At 41.7% G+C, this 12,111-nt stretch overlaps 1 protein-coding gene across 4 annotated transcripts in view; it reads left to right on the forward strand.

Moving 5' to 3' along the window:
• Positions 1-5,540: 5,540 nt before the first annotated feature.
• The window catches only part of PLCL2 (phospholipase C like 2), a 194,443-nt gene continuing 187,872 nt past the window's right edge, over positions 5,541-12,111 (forward strand). For 2 of the 4 annotated variants that reach the window (XM_075062433.1, XM_075062436.1), the window contains exons 1-2: positions 5,554-5,789; positions 6,634-7,168. In XM_075062433.1, coding sequence (XP_074918534.1) covers positions 6,863-7,168 — 306 coding nt within the window. In that variant the 5' untranslated portion in view covers positions 5,554-5,789; positions 6,634-6,862. Of the gene's footprint in view, positions 5,790-6,084; positions 6,356-6,633; positions 7,169-12,111 lie in introns of those variants that run through there. The other 2 variants (XM_075062434.1, XM_075062435.1) reach the window with 2 other exon arrangements.

The raw sequence follows: 12,111 nt of genomic DNA on the forward strand, positions 1-12,111 counted from the left end.
GTTGCCACCACAGAGATGATAAAATGAAGAACACAATAGATGAGATTCAGATGACAGAAATGAGACACTTTAATTTAGTCTAATATCCCATAATGTGAGAGACTGGGGCCCTTTCTTGAACTAGTGAAATGTATAATATTATTAAGAGAATTGGCAAGGTAATATCAGCTTGCAGTTGCCAACTAAAGCCTACACATTTTAATTTCAGCATAAGAATCTAATGAAGGATGTAGATAAGGGTTTAACATTTCACTCAGTTTGCAGGAACAAAGTCTAGGTTGTATGAAGTCATAAAATATTATTGCAGGTACTTAGTTATTTGATATGCAGGCTCTTGTAAAAGCAAAGTCAGATTCCTGTACTTACAGAGTCCACGACCCTTGAGATGCATTCATGTTCAATGAGTTAAGTACAACTAAACATCTCCAATAGCTACTAGCAAATATAACAAGAACAAAATGAAATCCATTCTTCTGCAGAATTCTGGCTCTCAGCCCTTTTATATAACTCTGCCATTTCCTTGCTTTCCTTAGAGGTCAGAGTTCAGTATGTTAACAAGGAGTCTGCAAACAGTATTTGTGTGCTCCTTTAAAGATGTATCAGAAATACTTCAAGAACAGATTTGTTATTCCAGTCCTTCTGGTAAAACATATGTGCTACCATTTAAATGCTCATGACTCAAGTCTTATCAGCTGTATCTGTTTTTCATGTGGGTTGTAAATAGACATTTTGCCCTATAAATGATTGAGATATCTGAGTGCATTTAAGATTTCTGGAATTTTTACCCAGAACAATCTCAAATACTAGTAGCCTGAGATTTTAAGGTTTTTCTGAAATTAATGACATTAAAGTAAATCAAGAAAAGTTCAGATCTTAATTATTTTTAGGAATGCAAATAAACCAGCTAAGATATATAATCCCATTTCTATTTCAGATAACCCAAGATTTCAGAAGATGGCTGCCTAAAACTGGTGCCAAGGCCAAGATGTTCAAAAGTGACCAGCGATTTGGGTACCATTTTTACATGCCCAATTTGAGATTTTAAGGGGGGGCCTGATTATCAGAAAGTGATGCACATGCACCCTCTGAAAATCCCTTTATGATATGTCAAGTTGGGCACCCAAAAAGTGAAGCATCCAAAATCACTAATCACTTTTGAAAATCTTGGCCCTAGATCTTTTGTTAGAAACCTAAAGTAATGGCCTGTTTTTCAGAAATGCTGAGAAATAATGTGACCTAGAATATGAAGATGCTGCATCAGTTGCAACCAACTGACAAAGTCTGGTAGGTTGGTAACAGCCAATCTAATGAAGAACCTCTGAGTGATGCTGGATTGGACAATAACCCCTCACAGATTCAAATACTGAGATTGGTGGGAGATAGTGTGTCAAGTTCTTGTTAATCTTCATTTGCAAAGCTCAGTGGATTTCTAGCCAAACTGTTTGGCATGATGGGTGGGAGAGATCTAAAGAGTCCTTCACCCTGCAGTCAGTAGGCTAAGAATGTTTGGTACGGATGAATGAATATAGAAAAGAAGTGATTATCTTGCAACAGCTGGTCAAATGAACTTTCCAAAAATATAAACATAATGAATTGCAAGTGCAAAAAAAAAAATATTTTCCAAGAAACAAATCTGTTAATTTGGCTGTGTTCATCCACCAACCTGCTCTCTTTAACTCTCTCTCTCATAGACAGTCACATTCTCATGCTCAAAAACGTATGCTCTCTTTCACACACGCAGAGACACTCATAATCTACAAATGCGTAATAATACATTATTGATAACTAAACTCTCCTTTAGATCAATTACTGACTGCTCATATGTGTAGCTTTACTCAAGTGCATAAACATTTATAAGATCAGGACCTTAGTTAGTGAATCAAATCAGATACAAGATAATTACTGGAGTTGTAAAGAATCTTATAGTGGAGAAAAAAATTCTAAGCGGAGATTACAGTAAAGCCTCATCTGTTCAAAATAATTGCTAATAATATATTTTTTAAATGTTAATGAGTAAAAGTGCTTAGGATATTAATGATCTGGCCTTTCATTTCACAGGTCATTTAATTTTGGATCAGGGGGTTAATTGCCCCATTTTTGTAGGCCCTTAATGCTTGCAAGTTAATACTTGACTTGGAATAGACCAACAGGTGCTTTTTGCTTAGCTATGGAACTTTGATATTTAGTAAGATTTTATGAAACTTGGCTGCTGTGCATGCAAAACAGCTGTTTTTCAGTTAAATATCCTCATAGAAGGTTCTCTGGCTCCCGTTATAATAATCCTCATTTCATTATAACAATTAAAATAGTTGGCTAAGAACATCTTATAAAAATAATAATAATGCAAAAGTCTTTTCAGCCATAGATGTCAAAGCACTTTACAAAGAACATAAATATGGCCCTCATTTTACCTGTGTGAAAACTGGGGTACAAAGAAGTGAAATGACAGGCCAGTGGCACAGCTGTGAACAGTACTCCTCACAGGGCAGTGCCCTATCCACTGGACCACACTTTCTCCCAAAATAGAGAGAAATCAATGTAATTTAGCAGTTTCTTGTGCAGTGTCAGTTATCTACCCACACTAAGGCCTTTTCAAAGGTATTTAAATGCCTGAAGATGCAGTTAGTCACCTAGTAGGAGTTTTAAAAGTGCCTATGTACATAACTCCCACAGAGAGTTTGGCACATAGGTGCTTTTAGGACATTTTCAAGTACTGAACCTTTGAAAACCTGGTCCTAAGGCTCTCATCCTAGTCTCACTGAAGTCAAAGACAAAACTCTCATTGACTTCAGTAGGAGCAAATAAGGCTCTGAGGTTCTATATGTACAAAGTGCTGAGTGCCTGCAAACTCTGTTGACTTCTATGGCACTTGGTATTTCACAGGATTGAAATTGAATTCCAAAAGTGACCACTGACTTTGAGTGTTGCACTTTAGAGACATTGGGCTTGATTTTTCAGGAGTACTGAAATGTTTGGGAGTGCAGGAACTCGGCTCTGTAAATCAAGACCAAGATGTCTCTAGTTATGGAGCCATTAGCTTATACTTCTGAGCACTTAAATCACTAGTCTCATTGACTTCAGCAGGACTACCTGAGTAAATATGTGCTCACTAGGAAGACTAGTCTAGGGTGAGTAAGGACTCCTCACTTGTCCCAATTTTATTGGGTACTTCTGAACATTTGGCTTGTAAGTTTCAGCAATTTTCTATTTTGTACGGAGAAATAGAGTTTATGGTTAATGTACTAAACTATATATCTGAATAAAATGGTTGAGCTATAATCCTCTAAAAAATTAGGTTTGTGACAAAACTGTAATTGTTCCTTTACTAAAGTAGGCAGAACAAGGAAATAATGAACACCCGGGAATAAGGAATCACAGAAGAAATCTCAAAAACATAACAATTTGGTTTTCTTTATTACATTAATTTGTTGGCCCAAAGGTTTAAGTTCAATATTTGATACCTATATCTTAAGCAGTTACTAGGTGCCTAAACTGCACTACACTATTATAAAAATACCTACATGTGTAGTATAGCACCTGCTGGTACGTATATGCTTCTTAAACTAAGATTCAGAGATATTTTAATTGTTGCTTTGTATCAAAAACCTGCACATCTAAAATCATCAGCTCTGTGGGCAGAGGGCTTCTGGAGATATGTATCTGTAGTGCTCGCATGAAAAAGTCTGGTGGGGCTGCTTGCTGCTCCTGGCATCATTAGTAACAGGTCTGCCAAAGTTTTACTTAAAGGCCAAATCTTTTTCTCTTCTCTCCATATGGAGTGGACAAATAGAGTGAGGTGGGAAGGGGAGGCTTTGTTTTTTTCTGCGGATGGACCGTTCAAATCTTGTTACAAGCCTGAAAATCATTGGTTGGATGACTGATTCTCTAATGCGCATCCTAAGTAGCAAAATGGCTGAAAACATTAATCTTCTTTTTCACTGCGTTACTGACAAGGCTGTGTAACAAATGATTCTAATAACATTTTGTACCTGTGGCTTGTAAATCCTATCCTCTGGAAGAAATGGTTAGGATGCTAATCTGGGAGAGGAAACTCGGGTAGGAGTGGTTTGCATACCTGAAGATACATTACTCGAAGTTCATTCTGAATTTTTAATGATTGTGGGTTTTATATGTAACTGGTCAGGCAGTGCCAAATGCCAAGCTGAGGAAGAATATTCAAGATGACTTCATGCCTATATCTTCAAAACTCAATTTGGTTGTTTCAAGTCCAGAATTTAGGTTTAATAGTGTTACCCCTCACAATTCTAAGGTTCGAGTCCTGAAAACACTTATGTCCTTTTTTAACTTTAAGCAAGCAAGTAATCTCTCTGACTCGAGCCTGGACTACTCACTAGTTTGAAGTTAGGAAGCAAGTGCATGAGTGTTTGCAGGATCAGGGCCTAAAAGACTAAATAACCTGTTGCAAAAATACATTGTGGTCAGAATATGGGAGAAATTAATAATATATTACAATAATTGCCTCCATGCATTAAGGTGCTTTTGTTTGTGTTGTTGTATACACATTTTGGATATAGACAAATATGTGCCACATATGTCTCAGTGTACAACATGGTATAATTTTGTGTTGTCAGTATTTCTCAGGGTGACTGGCGAATTATGTTGTTCATTAAGCTATGATTAACCCACTACTTGATCACTCTATCTACTTTTTATTATTACACCTTTCTAACTGTACTGGCCAGATTCTGAAACAGTCACTCATGTTGAGTAAGACCTTGCTCTGCAAGTAGCCCTATAGGAAAAAAATAGGGCTATGTGTGATGTAAGGTGCTATTCAGACTCCTGGGTTAGTGCTGATCATAGTGTGTGGTTAATGGCCTGCTTTCCTTGGGGGACGATGGAAATACTGTAGAAGGGGAGGCTTCTAGGTGGGTCACTTCATCAGACAGGGTCAAATTGCTACCTGTACCATAGTGTGCCATTCCTTTTCCTTGCTACTCTCCCTTTCTTTTTTGGAAATCACCCTTACTCATACACCTACACCATGTACCAGTATTATCCAGTGCAATCAATTTGATTTACACTTTGGATGCAGTTAATGCGCAGGATCGATTGTCCATGAATGAACTGGTTTCCTGGCTCTGATCTAATATAGACATCATTATAGGTTAATTGGGGAGAGTCCTGAGGGACTAGGGTGGGAGGGGACATACATTGTGTCAAAGCTGCAGTTCAAGGCTGGACTGTAATGTACTTTGCAAGTGATAATGGAAACCACAGGAAAAAATAAGAGCAGATGGGGACAGACACATGCCTTGGGCCTGGGAAATTGCTGGAGAGTTGGAGCTGGGAGACTGAACATTTTGATTTTGAAGAGGATATGTGTGTGTGTGGGGAGGACTTTCTTGATCTCAAACATCTTCTCCCTCCAATATCATATTGCTACAGCTCGGGAGGGTCCCGCGAAGCACCAGAGCGAGGGCGCCAGCCCCAGGCAGGGAGGGTAACATTTGACTGACGGACGTAATCCTCCCCCGCAGCGGAGTGGCTTTGATCCGCCGGATGGGGGTGCTGGCGGTGGGGTTCCCGAGCCGAGGGTTGCTTGGCCGTGCAGGCGGTCGCGCTCTCCCGTTCCCAGAGATTTTTTCCGGGTGAGGGCGCTCGGGGGTGCCGGGGAGGCGGCGATGCAGCGGGCGAGGGAAGCAGCCACGCGAATCTCTGTATCCGGCTTCGGGCACAGGCGGCGACCATAGCGCGGAGCGAGCGGGAAGGGAGGGGAGGCGGCGGCGGCGGCGGCGGGAGGTGCCGCCTGCGCTCGGGCTGTGGAGGTGTGTGTCTGCGGGGGGCAGAGGTAGGGCCGGCCGGCGGGGTGTGTGTGCGAAGGGCTCGTGGGGGGCTGCCTGGGGCCGGCCGGGGTGTGAGGCGAGCGGTGGCAGGGCCAGGCGCTCTGCGGGCGTCTGCTGTGCAGAGTGGCTGGGCTCAGCAGGGAGCGAAGAGGGGAGAAAGTTGGCGGCCCCGCCTCTGGTGCCCTCCCCGGGGAGGTGGGCAGGGTAACGGTCCCAGGCTGGCTGCGCTGGGGCGCCGGGAACTAACGTGTTCAGTGCTCAGGGGGGCGGGGGGCGGCAGGGCTAGGAGGCGGGTCTGTTATTGAATAGTGTCTGATGCCTCAGGCTCCTGGTTTGATCTGGACTCTTGTCTTTGTGTCGGGTCTTTTTGGTCGTGTGAAGGGGACATTTTTCTCCTAAGCCCGCCCCTCAGCCGGGGCTGTATTATTTGGGCTTGTCATTTTCCCCTGTAAGTTTGTGTATCCCCCTTGGGGAAGTACGACCAGCAACAGATTTTTTCCCCATAATTTAGCAGCCTGGATGGTGTAGTTCCTCCAAAATATTAAACAGTGAGTATTAACAGAGGCAGGATTTATCTCCTCCCTCCCCCCACCCCGCTGTAACTTCGCATCGATTTTTGTCCACATGCACCTCCTGTGGTGTGTGACACCTTTCCACCCTCCATTGCGGTGTGTGTTTTGTGGTGTGTTCTCTTTCAGGCAGATCTCATTCAGCCTTCCTCTCCCTGTAGTCCGTGGTGTGTGTTGTAGCTCTCTGCCCCCTCCCCCGCCCCTTTAGTCTCATGTGAAGCGAGAGACTGTCACGTTTCATTTTTTTCCTTTCGCAGGTGCTGAAAAGGAGGGCTGCAGCAGCTCCCAGAAGCAGGCTCGAGGACATTCCCCCTCACCCCTACAGGAGCTTTACAATTTCAGCTGCCAGATCTGTGGAGGAGAGAGATTTTCGCACAACCCCCCCTTCCCAATCTTAAATCTACAAAAAGCGGAAGAAGAGCCAGCAGCCGGGGGAGGGAGTGGAGGGGAACGGCAATATTGTTGCAGCTATAGTGGCAGAGGCTGATGGCGGAGTTTGGCAGCAGGGGTGCTGCCACTGGTAGCACCAGGGGCGGGGGGCTTCCCTCGTCCCCGAGTCCTGTCCAGGGAAAGGTGGCTTTCAAGGCAGGAGACGGGGAAGGAGGAGGAGGCGGCGGCAGATCCTGTGTTGACAGTGCAGGCGGCGGGGTCTCTAATGGGGACTGCGCTCTGGCCGGAGACGAGACAGGATCAGCCCAGCTCGGCAGCCCCGGCAGCAAAGCGAGAGGATGTTCCACAGTGCAACAGAGGGAAAGCAAATCCGGCATCCCCCGAAGAAGCAGTATCATCAAGGTAAGAGGGCTTGCCCCTCCACACTGCGGGGATTTCTTCTTGCCTGGGCGGGAAGAGATGCAGGAAGTGGGGTCTGGCTCACGTAGTCCATCTCAGGCTGAAAGGATTTGTTGGATTTGGTGGGGCTGACTTGATCTGCCATTGTACATAGTGGACAATTTGGGGAGAGGGGGTCTTATGCACAGGGTATTATTGATCTTGGAGGGTTCCTAGCCCAGAGCAGGTAGAAGAAAAGGCATAGCCTGTTGGCTGCTAGCAAGGCAACAAACATGAGCATCACTGAAAGCTGTGGATGACAGGATACCTGCTTATTTTCTCTGATGGTGGGTGCACCGGTGCAGAGCAATTTTGTGGCTCCATTGGGGAGGTGAGAGGGAGACACACACACACACACACAGGTAATGGGAAAACCAGGCGCTCATTGGACTGGGGATGGGAGAAGGTAAAATATGAAAGCTTCCTCCTTAAAGAGGTCAATGCATATAGTAATAGGTTGTTATACTTTACTTAGCAGCAACCTTTGTCTACTGGTACCTTTATGTAGATTTCAGCTGCTAATGTTTAAACATGAACAGACAAGGGCAGGCTTTATATTATGTAAATCATTGGAGGAAGGGATGCAGTATTTCTGACAATAACCGTTTATGTAAGTACAGATATTCCCTTTCCTTAAACCCCAAGGCATTTAAGAGGTGACAATTTGTCTTGGGTTAATTATCTTTCATAGCTCCAGCAGATAGGCCTAAAGAGCTTTAAAACAATCTCACAAAAAGAATGCACGTTTTTTTAATTAAAAGTACGTTAGAGGTGAGTTTCACTGACTGATATAAATAACTGGTTTTTGTCTTCCTGTTACACATTTTTGGATACATGTAGTAACGTATGCTGAAATGAGAATATGTATTTTTGCTAGCTGGATAATAGTGAATTATATCAGGAAAAGCTAGCCCAGTGGTGTGTCTCAAGTTGTGCTCTATGAGACTGCAGGACCTTGGTTTGAGAGACAAGGAGAGGACAAGGACAGCCAGGAACAGGGTTGACAGCAGTGTACCCACCCTTCCTGTCAGAGTGATATTTATTGTTCCACCACACCCAGCATCAAGAGGCAGTTGAACATTGTGTTTGCATAATTTAATGTTCATTGGACCTGCCAAAAATCTTTTGATACAAGATCAGTGTTAATTTCTACTCTTGTCGTCCTCTCTGGTAGTACGATAAAAGATACTGTGTTGTGTGCTGTATGTAACATGTGGTTGTGATACTGATTTCTGTTTACATAGCAAACTTATATGTTTGTAAAGTCCAAACAAGTATACAGAGTTTCAAGGTATAATATAATAAAACTAAAGAGTACAAATGTGGAAATATTAAAGGGATCTTTTCACGTATAGTATTGCCTCAAACACGTCATCTTTAACTCTAAAGTTCTTCTATTTCTGTAGAAATTTCTTAAGCAATGATGTCTGAAAGTTGCTAATTGTTAATTCTCAATTTTATAAATTTGAACACTAATGTATTTTATCTTAGTACTGATTAATATCTTTTACTTTGTATTTTAGATAAATAAAATGAAAAATTCCAGTGAACACCAATAATTTTAGAGATTATTCTGGCCATATTTCTTTTAGACTTGGGTACCTTAAATTAGGTACCTAACTGAAAATGGCTTGACTTCCAGAGTTGCTGAGTGCCCTTCCTCCCATTGACTCCTGTAGGATTCAAGGTGCTTTGAAAATCCTGTAGATGCCTACCATTAGGAGCCAGTCTGACAATTTTAGCAGCAATATTTAGTATTATCTTAACATTCAATATCCGACACTTGTGCACCTAGTACTACGTAGCATAAATCAAGATACATGTCTTTTCACTGTCACAGTCCAGTTTATACAACTTTTTTTGGAATCTAAGTGACTTATTTTTATATGCTGGGCGAAACTCTACCCTTCCCAATGAAAATGGGTATTAATGTGAAATCTCGGCAAAACTCCTGTGTGCAACAAGAAGTGCAGCTTCCTTACCCTTTACAACCCATTTGAATCATGGAGCTATGTTAGTGGATCTGACTGTAAGAACGGTGGTAGTAATTAAATGTAAACTGATGTAACATCTGGTCAGTGTTTCAGGAAACCTTGTTTTGCATGCTTAATATTGTCTGGGCTCCTGAGTTATAAACAACAAATTGTTTGCAGTGTTGTTGTAGCTGTGTTGGTCCCGGCATATGAGAGAGACAACGGCAAATTTATATTACAATAGTAGTCTCAGTTAATATTATATTCTTTGGAAGTGCATGAGTATAGGAAAATCAGCATACCCAAAAATATTTTACTCCAAAAGACTGCATGGTAGTGATTCCCAATCCTTTCTTTGAACCTTCATTGGTAATAGGTAGGCACACAAGTGCACCCCACTTCCATTAGTCCTGTATCTCTGAACAGTTGCTGGTTTTCTTATCCTTCTTCTTTCCTCTCTGTTCTTTCCTGTTTTTGTTTGTTCTGTGTTTTTCCATCTTTCTATATTTAATTATTTTTTGCTCGTGGTTTTTCTTTTTGTACCCTCTTCTCTCTCCCTCATGGGATGGATGTTTGCTACTTGCATCCGAAGTAATCATAGAAGCTTGATGTGCTCAAGTGGCTGAGCTAAGTATTACAGAAAAACAGAAGATGACCTTGAGGTGAGGGCTGCTGCCTGATCTTCCAGCCCTGAGCATGGGATCTGTACACATTGCCAAGTCTATTAAAGGATGGTGTGGGGACAAGTAAAGATGGATTGTTTTCAGTAAAGCCTGCTGCTTTACTTGCATATATTGGAGCAGATATGGGTCTTGGGTGGATTGGTATTCATGAAGCTATTCTCTCCTCTATTATTCTTTTCTTCTGTACGGTGCCATCCACCTAGAATGGGAAATGTTATACTAGGGATTTTTCCAGGCAGTGTTTTCAGAAATGTCACTGTGCCTTGTTTGTGTGTCTTGCAGGGGTGTCCTGTAGTTTAAATGTCCAGTTCATGAACTTAAATGGTTTACTAGTGCATGATGGGAGGATGAAAGATATTAGCAATATTCCAGAATATTCAACTTGGAGTTACTACTAGCTAAGGTTTCCTATGTAATTGCCTTTAATGTAGGAATTCCTTTGTACAGTATAAAATCCCTATTCCTGAGATATTTTTCCTTTCATTACTTTAATCTGCAGCTGTCTGATCTTTATAGCTCAATAGGCTTGCAACTAGGCAGTCAGAATGTAGCTCCCTCAATCAAGCTGCACCTGGGCCAGCCTTCTTCAGGTTTCTGCCTTTTTCCTAGCTGGTATATGGTGTCTCATCTATCAGGATTGTCAGATAATACAAGTAAATCTCCCACCTGAAGACCCAGAAGCTGGCCCATAACTTTCTGAGCTTCCCTATACAGGTATGTCTGTCTATACTCTTATTTCTGGAAAACACAGTAAGCTATGGGAAAAGATGAACAGTCGCAGTATCATTTTTGTTCATGTGTCTTCTCTTCCTCCTCAGTTCAATGATAGGGCATAATTCCTGTCACTAAACTATAAAAGTGGCAATGATCTTATAACTTTTTTGTTAGGCTCTTCATGAAGTCATATTTATAGCCCTCAGGGGTTTCAACATGTTGCATATGTCAGTGATGTGAAAGGCACTTGCTAGTACACCTCAACGTCCTTGTTAATTTGTGGTGTGCCTCTAAGCTGATAAGACATGCCTTGCTTCTTCACTGAGATACATGCTACAAAATGATGCAACTTCCTCTCATAATTTGCTAAACATTTCTTATTTATTTTTAACTTGTTTCAGTCTATAAGAAGTACTAATCAAAACATTATTGAGACATGCAATATTTTAAAATACAAACAACAGCTTTACAATTGGCACAATGCTAGCAAAGACAGCAGTTAAAGAGAAGCTGTGTGTATCTCTGCCAGAGTCTATAAACATATTAACAAAATATTGTGTTTAGTGGTATCAGTCTGCTGATGGATTTAAAAGAATCAGCATAGATACTTTTTTGTCAACTTCCAGGATGAGGGGATGGTCTAGCAAGTACACAGTTATTTCTGTATCATAACTAGGTCTAAAATGAGACTAGAATTCCCCCCAGGAAATTTGAGGACTTTAAAGTATTGTATAAATTGCTTCACAATAACAACAAGGAGTCTGGTGGAACCTCAACGACTAACAGATTTATTTGGGCATAAGCTTTCATGGGTAAAAACCCACTTCTTCAGATGTATGAAGTGAAAACTACAGATGCAGGCATAAATATACTGACACATGAAGAGAAGGGAGTTACCTTGCAAGTGGAGGGCCAATTCAATCAGGGTCGATGTGGTCCACTCCCAATATTTGATGAGGAGGTGTCAATACCAAGAAATGAGAAATTGCTTTTGTAGTGAGCCAGCCATGCCCAGTCCCTATTCAAGCCCAAATTAATGGTGTTAAATTTGCAAATGTAGCTCTGCAGTTTTTCTTTGAAGTCTGTTTTTGAAGTTGGCTACTTTTAAATCTGTTATAGAATGTCTGGGGAGATTGAAGTGTTCTCCTACTGGCTTTTGTATGTTACCATTCCTTATGTCTGATTTGCGTCCATTTATTCTTTTACTTAGAGGCTGCTTGGTTTGGCCAATGTACATGGCAGAGGGCCATTGCTGGCACATGATGGCATATAACACAGTAGGTGTACAGGTGAATGAGCCCCTGATACTTCACAATAACCTTTTCCACAAATGAAGGCTTGAGATAAGGCAAGATTGTAATTTCCTGACTAAGGACCTAGCATCTTTTTATTGAGCTATTGTTGGCAGCCTGTAATAGGTGTTGACTAACCTCCCCCCACAATAATGGACTCTGTCTCTCTGTTAGATTTTACAACTAATGTAGGTGATAGCCCAAAGTTCTTCAAGTATTTCTGGAACCAAAATGAGCATAATTGG

This window comes from Chelonoidis abingdonii, chromosome 2 (genome assembly GCF_003597395.2).
Source record: "Chelonoidis abingdonii isolate Lonesome George chromosome 2, CheloAbing_2.0, whole genome shotgun sequence".
Taxonomy (NCBI): domain Eukaryota; kingdom Metazoa; phylum Chordata; order Testudines; family Testudinidae; genus Chelonoidis; species Chelonoidis abingdonii.